At 38.0% G+C, this 19,309-nt stretch overlaps 1 protein-coding gene across 5 annotated transcripts in view; it reads right to left on the bottom strand.

The window, feature by feature from the left end:
* Cntrl (centriolin) overlaps positions 1–19,309 on the bottom strand; it is an 86,590-nt gene that overhangs the window by 43,823 nt on the left and 23,458 nt on the right. For all 5 annotated transcript variants that reach the window (XM_042678599.1, XM_042678601.1, XM_042678603.1 and 2 more), the window contains 6 exons: positions 18,846–18,955; positions 14,341–14,535; positions 10,339–10,492; positions 8,586–8,806; positions 3,989–4,165; positions 589–723 (listed from right to left, as the gene is read on the bottom strand). In XM_042678599.1, the coding sequence (XP_042534533.1) occupies positions 589–723; positions 3,989–4,165; positions 8,586–8,806; positions 10,339–10,492; positions 14,341–14,535; positions 18,846–18,955 (992 nt within the window). The remainder of the gene's footprint in view (positions 1–588; positions 724–3,988; positions 4,166–8,585; positions 8,807–10,338; positions 10,493–14,340; positions 14,536–18,845; positions 18,956–19,309) is intronic.

Raw genomic sequence — 19,309 nt, 5'->3', positions numbered from 1 at the left:
CTCAGCACCGTATAAGCAGAAAAACCCCTGAAGTGGCGCTTTGGCTCAAGTGGTGGAGTGCTAGCCGTAAGCTGAAGAGCTGAGGGACAGGGTTCAGGCCCAGAGTTCAGGCCCCACGACCGACAAAAACAAAACAAAACAAAACATTCTGTTGTACTTTCTCAACAATTACAAAATGACTGCCTTTTAAATAACATCATCTCTGAGAGGAAAATTGTGAAACCATTTATGATTGGTGACCACCATAGTTAAATTCATAGGTAATTACAAAGATAATTCAGTGGAAGAAGGATATACCAATAGAATAATTTTAGCTGAGTCTGGTGACAAATCTGTTTCTAGGAGAAATACAAAGGGTTACTTTCATCTGTGAATTTACGCAGCATACTGTTCACTATGACACTGCCTCCATTTCCTGTACCATCATGTTATAGGAGAATACAGGTAATGGTAGCACCCCACCCAGACTTCTCTGTTTCTAATAATACAAGTTGTTAATACATGTTAGAACAGGAGACTAAATGCTTGATTGAAGTCATCACCATTTTTGATTGTCCGTATCTGAATTATACTCAGAACAAGTCATACCTGTAGCTGTTTAAGTTGTGCGCGGAGCTCACTGTTTTCTTGTTCCTTTTCTTCTGAGAACTGGGCTTTTCCAAGGGCATTCTTGAGGGATTTTCTTTCCTTCTCAAGTTCTGCTTGAAGTGCTGAATGTTCAAACTATTGTCAGAAGAAGAAATAATAGAAAAGTATAAAACATCAGAAATTTGGGATCCTAACAGGCATTAGTATGTTTATATATATGCATAAACCTGTAGTTTTATCTTTATACTTTTGAAAAATAAAAAGTTCAGGATCATTTCCCCACATATTCAGCCCTTAAACTACTAACGTAAAACTTGAGGAGTGAGCAACAGAATCTGCTCAGCCAAATCAGAATCTTCCAAGGGAGCCCTAAACATCTATATTTAAAAGCAAATAGTGGTCCTAAAATAATCATATCAAAATCACTTGGCATGTCTGTTAAAAAGGTAGAGGCATCTGGGTGTAGTGGCACATGTCCATAATCTCAGCATCTGGGAGACTGAGGCAGAGGGTGGAGATTTCAATGACAGGCTGAACTATACAGCGAGAGACCCAAGCAGCTGGAAAGGCTCAATCTCAAACTTATGGGTCAGAATCTCTTGTTTAGGGACCAGTGAATTAATATTGTTGCAGTGTACTAATCAGATTTACAGATCTGTAGATCAGGCGGAAAAGATCTTTTATGCTCAATATTCTCAATGTATAGTTTGAAGACCAATCCTTACGGTCTCAGTATTAAGGGGTGGAAAATCTCTTTCAGTAACAAGTCAGACAGTAAAAAGGCATACACACACACACACACACACACACACACAAATATATATAAAAGACATATGCACACAAATTTAGTGGAAGTACAAATGACAAATACATCATCCAAACTAATAAGGGCCCACTTGAAAAAGAGAGGAGAATTTATAAGGAAATGCCATTTAGAAACCATATTTATTGGGGGCTGGGAAGGTGGCTCAGTGGTAGAGCGCTTGCCTTGCATGCATGAAGCCCTGGGTTTGATTCCTCAGCACCACATAAGCAAAAAGAAAAAAAGCTGGAAGTGGCTCTGTAGCTCAAGTGGTAGAGCACTAGCCTTGAGCTGAAGAGCTGAGGGACAGCGCTCAGGCCCAGAGTTCAGGCCCCACGACCAGACCCCCCCCCCCAAAAAAAAAGAAACCATAATTACTATTATTTGAAAATAGGTCTTTTCTTGTACTTTGTTTTCCCCAACTTCCTGTTTTCTATGCTGATCTTGCCAACTATAGTTTTGTAAAACATGGTACCTGAGAGATATAACTGATTCTTGTCAAGTTACTGGTATTTGATAAGTAGTGGATTACAGTAGCAAAATTACTATAAAATATAGACATTTTTAGTTCCTTTCAAAATCAAATGAGTGTTCTTTCACATGCACTTCTGAGATTCAAACTATCTGATTAGCTAAATGTGGTGAATATATCTATCATTCTCGCACTCAGGAGTAAAGAAAGGAAAATCACAAGTTTGACACTACCTAGGGCAACACAGTAAAACCCTATCTCGAAAAGCAAACCAAACAAAAAAAATCTTATTTCACTTCATATGAACACATATTGATAGTTCCCATGCACCAGGAACTGAAAAAGAGAAACAAGCAGACAGTGTGGTTATTCACTGAGCTCTGAGTCTGGTTAGAATGGTAGGGAGCCACATAAAGATATTATCGTGCAAGTGCAAAATGCCTAACTGAGCAAAGGTTACAGGAAAACCTAAGTAGAGTCCTGGAGCCAGCTTTTCACCAGACATATAAAAGCTAGTAGCAGGGCTTCCTACAGAAAGGTAAAGCCATTTGAATAACAATCTAAAAAAAACTGTGTGTCAATGATGGAAATGAACTATACAATTTGGGCAGAGGGAAGTCAGGAGGGGAAAAACTGGAGAATGAGGGAGGGGTTGACACTGTACAAAAGGAAATGCATTACCTGACCTATGTAACTCCTCTGTACATCACCTTTACAATAAAATTTTAAAATAATAAATAAATGATTTTCTCAACAAGTGAACTGTAAAGTTAGAGATAATCAATAAAAACTGGTACATCTAAAATAATTGTGTATACATATATATGTTAACATATATGTATGTGCATATTTGTGCATATACATAATACACATTTTTTTTTTTCTTTCTTCAGAGTACTCAGTCTGGGACTTAAACGCAGGGCTTGGGCACTGTCCCTAAGCTTTTGTGCTCAAGGTTAGTACACTACCACCTGAGCCACAGCACCACTTCGCGCTTTCAATAGTTAATGGGAGTTAAGAGTCTCATGGTCTTTTCTGCTTGGGCTTGGCTTCAAATGACAATCCTCAGATCTTAGCCTCCTCAGTATCTACGATTAAGGTACAAGCCACTGGAGCTTAGTAAAAAATGTATTTTAAATTTGATAAAGAGTATATTATAGCTAGCCTCTACTTTTTGCCTTTACATCTCACCCTGTTTTCTTACTCTTCTCTGTTTATGCCTCTAATTCTGGAGACATACTGTTAGCACTTTAATATTTTGCTCTTTCTCTCCTATTCTTCTGTTTAGATCACTCAATCCTTCCTGACACTACCCTGTTCATCCTTCAAGCCTTAGCTGAAAACCTAATTTCTTTTTTTTAGGCTGGTTCTAAAGTTTTACTAAGGGCCTTGTCCTTGTTAGGCAAGTACTCTTATCACTTGAATGATGTCTTTAGTCTTTTTGCTTTATTTATAGAAACATGTTTTGGCTAGGTCTGTAGGATGGTCTTCTCTAACTATCTCCCTTCCTTTGCTATAGTATTCTGTCTCTTTCTTCTTCACCTGTATCCTGTGGTTTGTTAGCCCACAGGCAGTGATTATGCCTGTTTGGTCCCTACAGCATTCACAGTCAACAAGCCAACAACCAATAACCAATCAATGATATTTATCGAATGGATATTTTCCTTGAATTTACAAGTATAATGAACTAGTAGATCTTTTAACTAACCATAAAAGGAAACAAAAATGAAGTTTAACATCAACTTAAAAGAAGTCTCTTAAAGCTATTCTGGGAAAGGAAAGCTGACTAGGTGTTCTTATCCTTGTCTTTCACAGAAGGATAGGCTGGGAGACTCAAGAGCCATAAAGTGATTTGCCCATGTACTCACAGAGATAGTATCTGAACTCAGGATGTTTGATTCCAAAAACGTGTCTTTCCCTACACTCCAAATATGTTATATTGAAAAGTACTTAATATTAAATTGAAATATGATTTTTAGCATGTATTAGTTGTATAAAGGGGTTTTATCATATATTTCTGTACATGCATATAATGTACTTTGATGATATTCACTTCCTCTCGTCCAGAAGTAAGGTATCTTGAGCACAGGCTTCATCGTTTCTAGTTGGTGTATGGTCCTACTTACCTGAGTAAGACTTGTGAGTTTTTCCAACTCTTCCTTGAGCTTGTTGCTTTCAGCATCCCTTAACCTTAGCTGAGCCTCTAGCTCAGCCTCATAGGCATTGAGATCTCCTTGAGTCTGCTGCAGGGATGCATTTACTTCATGTTGCTCTTGGAGGGCACTTTCTAGCTCTGCCAGCTCCTGGAAGAAGACCAGAAAGTTTACTGCACATTGTTGCTTAAACATCTGTAAGTCGTTGTAAGTAACTTGAGCACAGTAAACCCAGTGCTGATGCCTGGCACAGAAAATTTTAATTTGCAACCTGATGAAATCTCAGGCTATGCTCATACTAGCTGGAAAATAAAATCCTAACCCAATATAATCAGAAAGGTCAGTAAGCTATCAACATGTTGCTTTCTAAAGTAATCAGTTATATGATTATTTTTTTTAAAAAAACAAGGAAGACAGGAGACACAAAGCCTCAAATTTAAGGCCTACTTTCGATTAGATACTGGACTAAATGTTTTTATTAGTTTCCAGAATAATGAATTCCTACAAGTCAAAGAAAAGCCAAGGCAATAAAACAGAAAATAAGAATATAGAATTCACTGAAGAGGAAATATGAATGGAAAATAAAGAAAAAGAAGTCTGTTCAGGGCTGGGAAGGTGGCTCAGTGGTAAAGCGCTTGCCTTGCATGCCTGAGGCCCTGGGTTCGATTCCTCAGCACCACATAAGCAAAAAGAAAAAAGCCGGAAGTGGCACTGTGGCTCAAGTGGTAGAGCACTAGCCTTGAGCTGAAGAGCTGAGGGACAGCGCCCAGGCCCAGAGTTCAGGCCCCACGACTGGACACCCCCCCAAAAAAAGAAGTCTCTTCAGCTAAATAAAATACTCCTGTATATGGAATATCAAGGAACAAATTAAAATAACCATAAGGAAATAATTAGGAACATTTAGAATGTGGGACAAACCGGGCTGGGAAGGTGGCTCAGTGGTAGAGCGCTTGCCTTGCATGCCTGAGGCCCTGGGTTCGATTCCTCAGCACCACATAAGCAAAAAAAAAAGCCAGAAGTGGCGCTGTGGCTCAAGTGGTAGAGTGCTAGCCTTGAGCTGAAAAGCTGAGGGACAGTACCCAGGCCCAGAGTTCAGGCCCCACAACTAGACCCCCCCCCAAAAAAAATGTGGGACAAACCACAGCATTAGCAGCCTGGGTTCTACATTCACTCTTTCTCACTATATGAGAGGCTTCTTGGGAAAATGTGAACATGGTTCAGATGAAGGGATGATGCTATGATGCCTGTAACTAATGAGCATGACAGAAAACTATGGATCTATGGACAAACACAGCAAAATATTAAGTCTAAGAGGGCTCATAGTCATTGAACTATTCTTTCAATTTTTCTGTTAAAAGCAAAAATTTTTATAATGCAAAGACAGGGGAAAAGATGCCATTTAGAATATAACATAGCTATGCATTGGTGGCTCACACTTGAAATCCCAGCTACTCAGGAGGCTGAGACCTGAGGATCATAGTTTGAAGCCAGTCTAGGCAGCAAAGTCCATGAGACTCTTATCTCCAATTAATCACCAGAAAACTGGAAGTAGCACTGTGGCTCAAAGTGGTAGAGAGCTATCCTGCGGCAACATGGCTCAAGAGACAGTGCCAGGCCCTGAGTTCAAGCCCCATGACTGAGCAAAAAAAAAAGAAAAAAATGCAGCAGATTGGCAAACATGAAGCCTGACCTATTACTGCATTTCTTGTCAGATGTGGTAGCACACTTCTGCAATCCCACTACCAAGAGGCAGATGCAGAAGGATTCTGACTATAAAGGATAGCCTGAGCCAATAGTAAACAAAAATAAATAAATTTAAATTTAAGTATTACATTTCCTGAGTCTGATCATTCTTCTATATTTACTCCAGAAAATGTCTTTATTCTGAGAAATCATACTGAAATCTATAGGGGCAAAGATGCATGACATCTGTAACTAATTCTCAAATGGCTCAGGAAAAAAGTCTACTTAAGCCGGGTGCTGATGGCTAACACTTGTAATCCTAGCTATTCATGAGGCTGAAATCTGAGGATTGCAGTTCAAAACCAGCCAGGACGGGGGCAGAAAAGTCTTTTGTGAAACTCTTATCTCCGATAAAGCACCAGAAAGCTGGAAGTGGCACTGTGGCTCAAGTGGTAGAGCACTTGCTTTGTGCTCAAGAGCTGAGGGACAGTGCCCAGACCCAGAGTTCAAGCACCACGACCGACAAAAAATAAATCAAATCAAATCAAATAGGTGCAGTGTTTCATGCCTGTTATCCTAAAGTATGTGGGAGGCTGAGACTAGGAGTATAGTACCAGGTCAGCCTGGGCAGAAAAATACATGAGAAGTCATCTCTAAGGAAGGAAGCTAGATATGGTGGTCCACACACTTATGATACCAGCAACACTGGATGGGAAGCCTAAAAGTAGGTGCTCCAGTGCAAGGCAGCAGGTGAGACCCTATCCTAAAAACAATCAGTTAAAAGCAGGGCTAGAGACATGGTTCAGGATATCATAACAGTTTAGCAAACGTGTAAGGCCCTGAATTTAAACTCTACATAGCCCTTCCACCAGAAAAAGCATATAAATCAAGTAAAAATTAGGTATGAGAGAAAAAGTGAATTGGTGACTGAGCAAAGCAAAATGTGAATTAAATAAATTAAGTACTTAAAAAATAAAAGCAAGGTGTTGGCAACAACGTGGTAAAATTTAAGTGCTCAGATTGCTGGTGGGAATAGAATCTGATAGAATCACTATGGACAATAATTTGACAAGATTTTATGAAGAGAATTAAGGATACACATACTCTCTGGCTTGCAATTCTACTTCTGATCATAGTCCCCTGTGTTAGTTAGCTTTCTGTTGCTGTGACAAAATACCTGAGACAACCAAGTTAAAAGGAAGAAGATTTATTTTGCCATGGTTTCAGTCCATGGTCACTTTTGGCCCCACTGCTTTAGGCTAGTGATGGCACATTAGATCATGGAAGAGGCCTACTCACCTCACGGCAGTGAGGCAGCAAAGAAAAAGAAAAAGGAGAGTCTGAGGTCCCAATATCTCCTTCAATGTCCTAAACTTCCTTCCACTAGGCATCACCTCTTAAAGGTTCTGCTGTTTTCCCGTAATGCCACAGGCTGAGGACCAAGCCTTTAATATGTGCCTTTTAAGCCATTTATGCTAAGTACACAGTCTGCAAGCTCAAGATGCACACAGAATGTTACATTCAGAATAGTGAGTAATAGCAGAAGATTATAAACAACCCAAGTGTCATCCAAAAGGAGAATGAATAAATAATAACTTTGTGGAATGTACATACAATGGGATGTTACATACATCAATAAGAATAAGATGGAGCCCCATGTCTCAATGTGTATAAATTCTCAACAAGCAAATATGAAGGAAGAAAAGAAGCAACAATGAATATGTACACTGTAACACCTTGGAGCACCAATTGCTTATGGAACATATAAAAACACATGCATATGTGTCCATGCATGTATGTATATAAAATAAAAGAACAGAGAAGCAGGAAAATAACTATATTCAGGGTTGTATTACGTTTGGGAAAGGAGTTCACAGAGATTTATATATATATATATATATATATATGTGTGTGTGTGTGTGTGTGTGTGTATATATGCAATATATTTGCAATGCCTTATTTCTTAAGCTGCATTGTAAGAATACAAAGTTAAATGTATTTCTGATACTTTTTATATGCCTGAGGGTTTTTATATTAAAAAATATGAATTACAGCCAGACTCTGGTGGCTCACACCTATAATCCTAGCTACTCAAGAGGCTGTGATCTGAGGATGGTGGTGGTTCAAAGCCAGCCGGGGCAGGAAAGTCCATGAGACTCTCACCTCCAATTAACCCCCAGAAAACCAGAAGTGGTGCTGTGGCGCAAGTGGCAGAGTGCTAGCCTTGAGCTGAAGAGCTGAGGGACAGCGCTCAAGCCCATAGCTCAAGCCTACAACTGACACTGAAAAAAATATAATTTTATTTATATTTATATATATATATATAAATATTATATATATATAATGCAATTTCCGGAAAGCAGCTCTTATGAACATGAAATTTGGGGATACCTTTAGTAACAACAATATCTACTAAAAACCTAAAACAGAATAAGTGAAATTTCCTAATGAGTAGACAACAAATTAGAAAAGCGTAATTTACAGCAATGCCTGTCTTCATGTAGAATACCAAAATTAATATTGCCTCTATTATAAAGTAATAACAATAAAATAGGCTACAATGTGCTTTATAATTAATTCTTCTGCAAATAATAAAAATACAAGCTTTCATATGGTATTTTGGTTAGATAAAGTAGGATTGTCTTTACAGTTATTATCAACAATACCTTTCAGGGACAGAAATAGAGTCAAAATAATCTTCCCTTTCTTAGCAAAGGAAAAATAATGATTCCAAGTGTTTCACAGTTAAAGAAAAATCCCACCAATTAAAAAAAAAAAGTACCCAATAGCCACTATTTCTTTTTGTCACTTATTTCTAACTCTTTCAAATGTCTTAATTTGGATATCTACTACTGAAGCTAAGGAAAATGGAAGGAACAAATCCTACCTTCCGCATGTTTTCTGCATCTATGGCAACTATCTCCAGTTCATCCCTCTCCTGCTGGACATCAGACAGTCTTTGCAGCAGCGTCTCTCTCTCATCCTGTAGCTGCCTACACTCATTCTGGGCCTGAGCTGCTTGGTCTTTGATGGTCCCGAGGTATTCCTGCAGCCCACTGATGACACCTTCTAAATCCTTCTTCAGAGCTTCATTTGCTGCTATCTGGCCTAAATCAGATGGAAAGAATAATAATGTATATTTTAAAAGTATTGTTTTGTCTCCTTAGCAATTAGTTACTAAGCGAAATTATAAGCTTATAATTATATCCTATCATAGTTTTCTGTTTCAAGATATAATGGTAATTTTCTTCTATTATATGTAGTATAGGAATATTAATCAGGTAAAATATACAAACAGTATTTGGAATATATTCATAGAATGCTTAAAAAGTTCATGCTGTAAAATGTTTACATTATTTCTAAATGAAAAAACAAAAAATGTGTAGCAGAACTGTGAATTCTTGTTGCTGAGTACACAAAGCAAAAGTACTCAAAAATGAAGATGAATCCAAGACAGGCATCATAAACATGTAACCTGAAAACTTAAACCAAAACCAAACATGTTTGTTGCCAAATACTTTGTAAACACTTCTTTTCAATCCTCCAAACTGATCAAGATAGAAATAACCTGTTCAAGGTGACACAGTGACAATGGCCAAGCAGGGACTTGGTCTTTTTCACTGATCTTAGCTTTTACTTCTCAGTCTTCTATTTCCCTCTGCCACTGTTATAGAAATCTTGAAAGAAAAATTTTTTTTTTCTGGCCCTAGGGCTTGAACTAGGACATAGGCACTATCCTTGAGGTTTTGTTTTGTTTTTGTTTTGCTCAGGCTAGTGTTCTACCACTTGAGTTACAGCTCCATTTCTGGCTTTTTTGTAGTTAATTGAAGATAAGAATCTCAGACTTTCTTGCCCAGGCTGGCTTTGAACCACAATCCTCAGATTTCAGCCTTTTGAGTAGCTAGGATTATATGTGTGAGCCAATGGCCACACTGTTCTATTTTTACTTTTCAAAAATCATATTTTTTATGCTTTTTGATACTATCTTTAAAAGACATTTGAGTCTTTCTTGAGTGTTCATCATATATAAAATGTCAAAATTTAAACTTGCCTTTCTGAAGTGGGAAATAAATTTCTTAATATACTGTTAAGATACTGGATTTCCTAGTGCTAACAGAATTTGTTTTGCATTTTATACATTGGAGACAATTGTGGCAGAGCTTATCATCATGCACTGACTTCATTCTTGCCTACTCAGTAGAATGACCTGACTCAGTAGGCATCAATCCAGCAAAATATCATTAAAAAGAAAACATTTTTTAGTTTTCAACATAGTTTGGGGGCTGGGCGCCAGTGGGCTACGCCTGTAATCCTGCTACTCAGGAGGCTGAGATCTGAGGATCCCAGCTTGAAGCCAGCCCTGGCAGGAAAGTCCATGAGACTCTTATCTCCAATAAACCATCAGAAAACAGGAAGTGGCACAGGTGGTTCAAGTGGTAGAGTGCTAGCCTGAGCTGAAGAGATGAGGGACAGCGCCTAGGCCCAGAGTTAAAGCCCTGCAACCACCACCACCACCAACAACAAAAATAATTTTGGGTATTTTGCAAACACTTTTATATCAAAGCACTAACTGGTGAACCATACATATCTGTTTGGGTATCATTTTTTTTTTGTTACCTAAAATCAAATTAAATTCTCACCATCTGTAAGTTGTTGTTCAAGATCCTTAATCTCCTCAGTCTCCTTAGCAATTCTAGAAAGTATATCATCCAAACGGCTTTCCAGTTGTTTGTATTGCTTGTTCATAGTGTCAAGCTGTTGTTCTTTACCCCTTTTTTGTGCCTTCACATGAGACTGAAATGAAAAAAAAAAAAACAAGCCCAAGTTACTTATATTTTATAATAATCCTTAACAATAGGGCCTTGTACATTCTAGGCAAGTACTCTACCACTTGAGTTATGTCCAGAACTCCTAAACAACATTTTGTTGTTGGTGGTGGTGGCAGTGGCGGTGAAGATGGCATTGTCTGTTTTTGCTAAACATTTTTAAATGAAGAATACAAAATAGAACCAATTACCAACTACCCTTTCATTTTATAAATGAGCAAACCCAATGTAAGGTTCATCAAATGACTTGCCCAAGTCTCCTTAGGTAACTGTTGATATGGATACAAAATAATTCCCCAGAGAACTTCTGCCCTCCCACTCCCCCAAACCCATGACTAAAATTGCCCCCACAGGATCAGAGGACTAGAACTAAAAATAAAACCATCAGGAAAGAGAACTGTATCTGAACCACAAAGGAGTACATTTTTTAATATTAGATGTCTGCTTTCCCCAAATACTAGGAAAAAGTCTCTTCATTATTAATGAACTAATGAGTAGCACTTTGATAAAAAGACTTTTATTTTACCAGTAAACTTGATGAGATTTTCAAATCTTGTCTTTTCTCTATACTCCTAAAATACCCAGCTGACATCTTTCTGAAATCAATCTGTTTAAAGAAATCTTTTATGTTCTGAAACCTAAGAACTGCAGTTAACAGCTTGTACAGTAAATAAACTTCGACCATTTATGGCTAAAGAAAGATTTTTTTTTTAAAAAAAACGATTTTAATCTAAATCAATAAATCCTTAAAATTCACTGCTAAAAAATCCATTAAAACCTCTTTATTTGCAGGTCAAAATTTGATTCAAGTGCTAGTGGCATACAATAAATACACTAGAACAACAAGATTCAGCTATTTTCACTATTGTGGTTCACACAAAAGAGTTATTGTAAAAACAGGAACTTAAATCTGACTCCTCCTCCCCCTAAGTCCTTTGTACAAAGAGAAAACCACCATACCTTAACTTAGAATCTGTCCTGTTAAAACAACCATGAAGAAAAGAGAAATTGTGGGCTGAATGCTCTACCGCTGTCTTCAAATTCACATGGACTTTCCTCTCTGACAGCCACATTTTTGCAAGCACCTCCAAATCTGTAATTTCCCAGAGTTCAAACCACGTTCCCAACCATGAGTGAGCGGCAGCCCAGCCTCCAGTCACCGATAGCCTCTGCTGGCAGGCCCCTCCCTCCCCTCTTTAAATCTAAACAGAGGAAGCTCCCAAAGGCCAATCACACCAAAAGCTGCAAGCAGCTCTACTGGCTAATCCCCTAGAGAACTGCTCACTCCTTGCTCTCATTGGGCGGTTCCCGATAGAAGAGAGCGACACAGAGCTCCTTTATTATGTTTGCTTCCAGGGTATTTGTACTTCTAGCTATTAACAACTTAATAACGAAAATGGAGCTTCAGAGTCAAATAGTACCTTTTCCTTTTGAAACCTAGCAAAATGCTTTTACATTTTGAAAACTCAACTAGGCTTGATTCTGAGTTAATTTTAAAATGATTTCTTTTGACCTTTAATCTTTTTATGATGAGATCATTAAAGTAGCTTAAGCAAGGGCTCTGACCCTTCCTAAAAGGGTGATTAGTGCAAATCACTTATTTTTCTTTTTATTTCTTTTTCCACTAAGAAATATTTTTTATTGTTATTATAAAGGTGATATACAAAGGGGTTACAGTTATATAATTCTTTTGTTTTGGTCAGTTGTGAACTCTGGGCCTGGGAGCTGTCCCTCAGCTCTTCAGCTCAAGGCTAGCACTCTACCACTTGAGCCACCTCACCACTTCGGTTTTCTGGTGGTAAATTGGAGCAAAGAGCCTCACAGACTTTGCTGCCCAGGCTGGCTTCGAACCATGATCCTCAGATCTCAGCTTCCTGAGTAGCTAGGATTACAGGCATGAGCCACCAGCTCCTGGCCACTCCCCAAATTTTTTAGTAGTTCTAACAAAAAAGAAACAAGGTTTGTAATGGTATGCTCCCATTAGTACACAGTAATTCTAGCTACCTTCAAAATAGACACCATTCCAATGTATCATAAAAATTGTATTATAAAAATACAGCGAGGGGCTGGGAAGGTGGCTCAGTGGTAGAGCACATGCCTTGCATGCCAGAGGCCCTGGGTTCGATTCCTCAGCACCACATAAGCAAAAAGAAAAAAAGCCATAAGTGGCGCTGTAGCTCAAGTGGTAGAGCGCTAGCCTTGAACTGAAGAGCTGAGGGACAGCACCCAGGCCCCGAGTTCAGGCCCCTCGACCGGACCCCCTCCCCCCCACCAAAAAAAACAGTGAAATTTAAACTCCCTATCTACCCAGAATGTCACAGTAGTTCGTTGAAGGTTCTAATTACACTCACGTCAGAGAAATGGAAGAAGTAGCACTTGAGCTTTGGGTAGGGCCTGCAAGCTCTTTCCTTCCTACCTCTAGGACTTAAGCATGCATCAACAAAGGGCTAGCCCCAAGAGACACAGACATTAGTGCCATATACAACTATTATCCTCAGGGATCTTACATAGATCAGGCTCTGAACAAATAAATACAATAAAATAAGGTAATATTGACTCCATAACACAATTATAGAACCTAAAACCTCCCATTTTTCACCTAAAATTTTTTCTTAAAATAATCAAAACTACTCTTGGTTTCAATGTTAATATTATATCTTAAGCTTCTGTTCTAGCTTTTGTCTATGATGATAAAATTATCCCTTATCAGAATTAGATGGTATATATTTTATTAAAATGTTTAATTAATCAAATATTTACAGCAATTTATAGCACTGTCTTTATCATGTTTAATCTTATGATTTCTGTTAATACAGAGTAAAGTTTTTTTAAAAGATAATGCTGACTCACCTAAAGAGACAAGATCCTGACCCATCTGACCACAGCTGGTCATATCTAAAAAGACTCACTTCAGCCAGGTGCCCACTGGCTCAGGCCTGTAACTAGCTACTCAGGAGGCTGAGATCTGAGGATCATGGTTCAAAGCTAGCCCAGGCAGCTAAGTCTGTGAGACTCTTACCTCCAATAAACTAGTCAGAAAACCAGAAGTGGCACTGTGGCTCAAGTGGTAGAGCACTATACTTGAGCTAAAGAGCTGAGAGACAGCTCCCAGGCCCAGAGTTCAAGCCCTACCACCAACAAAAAGACACACTTCAGAGAAATGTTTCATTTTTAAGGATAAAACAATATGAAACAGAAAATAGCTTTAGTGGAATATTTGCATAAATGATTAAAAAAGAGGTAGAAAAAGGTATTAACCTCCTTTAGCTAGCACTTTACCATTTGAGCCACAGCTCCCCTTCTGGTTTATTTGGTAGTTAGTTGGAGATAATAGTCTCATGAACCTTCTTGCCCAAGCTGGCTTCAAAACAGATCTCAGCCTCCTGAGTATTTAGGATCTAAAGTATGAGCCACTGATGCCCAGCCTCTTTCTGCTTTTAAGAGAAGAAGGCAAGGAAGGAGAAAAAGTAAGAAGTCTACAGAGCATCTTTAAGCAAGTTTCTCTTACTCTGAAATACAATGAAACTTAAGCACTTAAAAAAAAAAAGTATACCATGAAGCCATTGTTTAGTGAAAGCTATTTCCTTGAAGCCCTAGGTTATTTCATATATATATATTTCATATATACGTGTATATATATGTATATAATATACAAACATGCTCTTTGACTATATATACATTATATTAAAAAACAAATCTGTTCATCAAACTAAGAGATTTCCAGAAAGAACTCTTGAGTGAAAGCGATAAGACATTTTATCAAAATAGGATAATATTCTCGTCTCTATAGAAGTCAAAAGTCCTTAGTTTACTTACATGCTTAGGGTCTTTGGGATCCAGGCTCTCTATAGTTGTTTGTATATCTTTGATCTCCTTCTGCTTTTCAGCCATTTCTTGCCTTTGCTTTTTCATCTGCATTTCTAGATCCAGAGCTTCCTGGCGTAATTTATTCAACAGTTGTATTCTACCACTCAATTGCTTGAAAAGAAGGTCTTTTTCTGTTTCTGAAATCTAAGCCACCCACACGGCAACCACACAAAATTAACAAAGAACAGCAACAAAAATGTGTACAGACAGCTACAATTTTAAAAAGTATCCTATGTTCTATCAATTTGTTTTTTTTGTTTTTGTTTTTTTTGGTTACGGTCATGGGGCCTGAACTCTGGGCCTGGGCGCTGTCCCTCAGCTCTTCAGCTCAAGGCTAGCGCTCTACCACTTGAGCCACAGCGCCACTTCCAGCTTTTTTCTTTTTGCTTATGTGGTGCTGAGGAATCGAACCCAGGGCCTCTGGCATGCAAGGCATGCGCTCTACCACTGAGCCACCTTCCCAGCCCTCTCAATTTGTTTTTAAAATAAAATGTGGGGCGTAACCTAGGCACTCTATGTATACCTTATGCTTTTAATGCTAGTTATATGCAGAAAATCTTATTTTACAAGTTTATGAAAATTAATAATTTAGTAACAGGCACAAGTAAAAGCTGTCATTTTACTTAGTACAAGACTGTAAAATACTAAATAAAACTACAATAGTAAAGATAAATGAGTTTATAATGTGCCAGGCATTGTTCTAAATTGTAATTTGCTTTAAATTTTAACTAATTCACTCTAAATTTGAACCAGTCTAATTTTAAATCTGACTTATTTAGGTGACCCTGGGGTCTGAACTCAGGGCTGTGCACCTATTAGACAGGGGCTTTACTACTAAACCATGCTTCTAGTATTGGTTAGCACTTCCTGCCAGCTTGGATTGTATACCTGAACTGCAATCTACCTATGTTTCACTTCCTACTCTAGCTGGGATGAAAGGTATATACACCATGTCCAGCTTCCTTCACTAAGATGTAATCTCAAGGACTTTTCTGCCTACCCTTGCCTGCAACCTTGATCCTTCTGATCTCAGCTTCCCAAGTAGCTAGGATTACAACAAGGAATAAGCCACTGGTACTCAATTTACTTCCATCTCCAAAACATACATGGGCATGGTGGTTACTGCCTGTAATCCTGCTATGAAAGTACTTTTGCCTCAGCAAAAGTAAAGGACCCTATATAAAAAACAAAGAAAGGAAAAAAGAAAAGAAAGGAGACACAAAAAGCAAAAGGCTAATGGCATGTAGAATGTTTGCCTCATGTAAACATGAGGCCCTTAGTTTAAAACTAGTATCACCCAAAAGTACATTTATCCAAGTTATACAGGTCAAGAAGCTTATAATACTCTATCTGCTACTTTGAACAATTTTTAGCACAGAAATTTACGTAAGTGTAGAAATGTTTCTCAAAAATCTGTTATTAAAGTATAAAATAAGATGAAAATAAAAGTATGGAAGGAGCTCTTCAGCTTTTGTTCGCCATTGTGGTTACTGTGCCTTCCAGAGCTTCTCATCATGTCTTCTCCAAGACTTTCAGAATCAAGTGGTTTCTGGCCAAGAAACAAAAGCAAAATCGCCCCATTCCCCAGTGGATTCGGATGAAAACTGGTAACAAAATCAGGTACAACTCCAAGAGAAGACACTGGAGGAGAACCAAGCTGGGTCTTTAAGGAATTGCTTCAGATGCCCACATATTTATGCTCTACCATGAACCAGTCAAGCTGAAACATCAGTACTGCCTGGACTGACAGTTGGGCATTTTTTAAATTGATTTTTCTTTGGTTATTTTAATAATGGGCACAGTAATAAACATGTAATAAACATTACATTTGAAAAAAAAGTATGGAAGGAAATGAGACAAAAATATTGATGATTATGCAATTCCCCATGATCATAATATTTTTTTAATCAGGAAAAAAATTTAAGAATTCCCTGTTATGGCTGGGAAGGTGGTTCAGTGGTAGAGCGCTTGCCTCGCATGCATGAGGCCCTGGGTTCAATTCCTCAGCACCACGTAAACAGAAAAAGCCAGAAGTGGCACTGTGGGCTCAAGCTGTCCAGTGCTCGCCTAGAGCTCAAGAGCTGAGGGGCAGCGCCTAGGCCCAGAGTTCAGGTCCACGACCCGCAAAAAAAAAAAGAATTCCCTGTTACCTGGTAAAGTCATGTCATATTATATTGTAAATTACAAAAAATAAAATAAAAAATAAAAAAAAATTTTTTGGGGGGTCCGGTGGTGGGGCCTGAACTCTGGGCCTGGGCGCTGTCCCTCAGCTCTTCAGCTCAAGGCTAGCGCTCTACCACTTGAGCCACAGCACCACTTCCGGCATTTTTTTTCCTTTTTGCTTATGTGGTGCTGAGGAATTGAACCCAGGGCCTCATGCATGCAAGGCAAGCATTCTCCCACTGAGCCACCTTCCCAGCCCATACAAAAAATGTTTATTGAGATTTTTTTTTAGTTTACTGATAAGAACTAGGCTGAAATTTAAATTTGTCAGTAGTATAAGAAAATATAATATCTAGGCTATTTTCCTTATTAAAATTTTTCTTAGAAAAATTTTATTTAAAATATTTATTTAAAAAGTACATATATTGTTTACATTTATCAATCTGTCTTTTTTTTTTTTTTTCTCAGTCGTGGGGCCTGAACTCTGGGCCTGGGCGCTGTCCCTCAGTTCTTTAGCTCAAGGCTAGTGTTCTACCACTTGAACCATAGCTCCACTTCTGGCTTTTTTTCTGCTTATGTGGTGCTGAGGAATGGAACCCAGGGCCTCATGCATGCAAGGCAAGCACTCTACCACTGAGCCGCCTTCCCAGCCCCCAATTGTTAGCTTTGGCCAGTGCTATTACAAAACATGATGCCTTGAGCCTGGTGTTGGTGGCTCACACCTATATCCTAGGTACTCAGCAGGCTGTGATCTGAGAATTGTAGTTCGAAGTCAACCCAAGGCAGAAAGTCTGAGACTTTTATCTTCACTTAACCAGTGGCTGGCACTGCAGCTCAAAGTGGTAAAGCGTTAGCATTGAGCAGGGGAAGAAAGTAAGGAAAGTTCTTGACAGCTTCCTTCATATCTAGAGCCTCCTTCATCTCAAGAGCCATTTTCAATTCATCTGAAGTCTTTGTTAATTCTCCTGCTAATCTGACCCGGAATTGGTTCTCTCCATGGCCACTCTTGCCTTTCCTGGTCTACCCAAGCTATTTTTATCAATCGTCTGGACTGAATGCCAGCCTCCTAACAGATACACTCTTTTTCTCTCTCACTCATTTCACTCTTATGCAACAAAGTGATCTTATATAAAGATAAATAGGATAAAAAAATTTAAACACTTTAAAAATGGCCTAAAAATCATGGCATAATCCTTAATTTCAGGATTCTTTAGCTTCAGCTTCTACTACTTTCCCTTATTCTGCAGAAAAATCAAGAATTTAGAACACACTGTCACCTTGCTTGGAATACTCTCCCAACTCTGCCTTACTGGCTCCCCAGCTTTTGTTTCAGCATAAATGTCATCTTCTTAAAAGTTCTTCATCCACACAATCTAAATTATATCCTTTTATTGTCTTTCCTAATTCTATGTTTTTCCTCTATTAGTATGTTGTTTTGCTAAATATAAACAAGTTTTTCATACAAGTCTGTTTCTTACAAAGGGATACATGTTTGTCTGTACTTCATTAAGGACACAGTCCTGACAACAACTGGCATGCATATACTGTGTCTAATAAGTTTTAGATTAACCTATAAATAGGTCTTTTTAAAGAATCTGAACTCTTTACACTTTACATTCTTGTTCTATCCATTATGGCATGGGTGCAGTTGTCATTACAATTGTGAAATACTGATTTTTATAGGTTATAAATTTACTCATTTAAAAATGGTGACAAAAAATAAAAATAATGTCGAGCTCAAGTGGTAGAGTGTTTGACTTGCAAGCAAAGTTCTGAGTCCAAACCCTAGTGTGGAAGGGAGGAAGGAAGGCAGGAAGGCAGGAAGGAAGGCAAAGAAAAAGAAAAACTCAAAAGCTCTGTTTTAAACTTTTTCCCCTATGAAATTTATCATACATTTGAAATGTTTATTTCTTCATGACACACTGGTTTCTGAGAGTATATTACTTTCATCATCTTTTTTTCCCCTTCTTTTTCTTCTTGTGTTTAATGATGTTCATGCTACAGAAAAGATGTCTTCTGGTTAGTAATTTAGGTCCCATAATGTTAAAGGTGGAGGGTGCTTAATTAAGTTAGAAGAGATAGAACAAAAAGCAACATCCTTGTCTAAAGGAACTATTTTCATAACTTAGAAGTCTGAATACATCTTTTCACATAAAGCATACTTGACTCTGGAATTATACCACAGTTAATTAGATAATAATGACCTAAAAATAATTTTGTATAATTATAAAAGAAAAGCACATTATATCTTTTTCATTTGCTCTTGGCAAAGCTGCTCTACTTTTACATACTTTTTTCCGTTGTATAGCTTCTTCCAGTTGTTTAAATTCTTCGGTAGCTCTTAAAACTTTTTGTTCTGCCTTTTCTATTTCATCATGTAGTTCTGACAGCTGAATTTTTGCTGCAAATTTTTAAAAAAATGCTCATATACACACAAGAAAAAAATCTGAATTCTGCAAACTTCCTTCTCCCTTAAATTCTGTTAATAGCCACAGAAAAGGTAAAAGGCAATTACACTGGCTTTCATTTCTATAATCCCAAAGGATAAATTGTTAATGATATGCTATAAAACTATAAGTGACCCTTTTACTTATAAAATTCTAAATGTAAAAGTTGGGTACAACTTGGTTTTTTCCCCAACACAACTGAATTCTTTTAAAAGCATACAGATTTAAAAGCATACAAATTAAGCATTTAATATGTCGCAAAGTCCTATTACGTTCATGGTAGTTTAAAAAAATCCTGTGTTTGACTG

Source organism: Dipodomys spectabilis, unplaced genomic scaffold (genome assembly GCF_019054845.1).
Source record: "Dipodomys spectabilis isolate Male_0828 unplaced genomic scaffold, ASM1905484v1 ptg000046l, whole genome shotgun sequence".
In the NCBI taxonomy this organism is placed as follows: Eukaryota; Metazoa; Chordata; class Mammalia; order Rodentia; family Heteromyidae; genus Dipodomys; species Dipodomys spectabilis.
The sequence above is the reverse complement of the archived record's forward strand: the minus strand, read 5'-3'. Positions and strand labels throughout refer to the sequence as shown.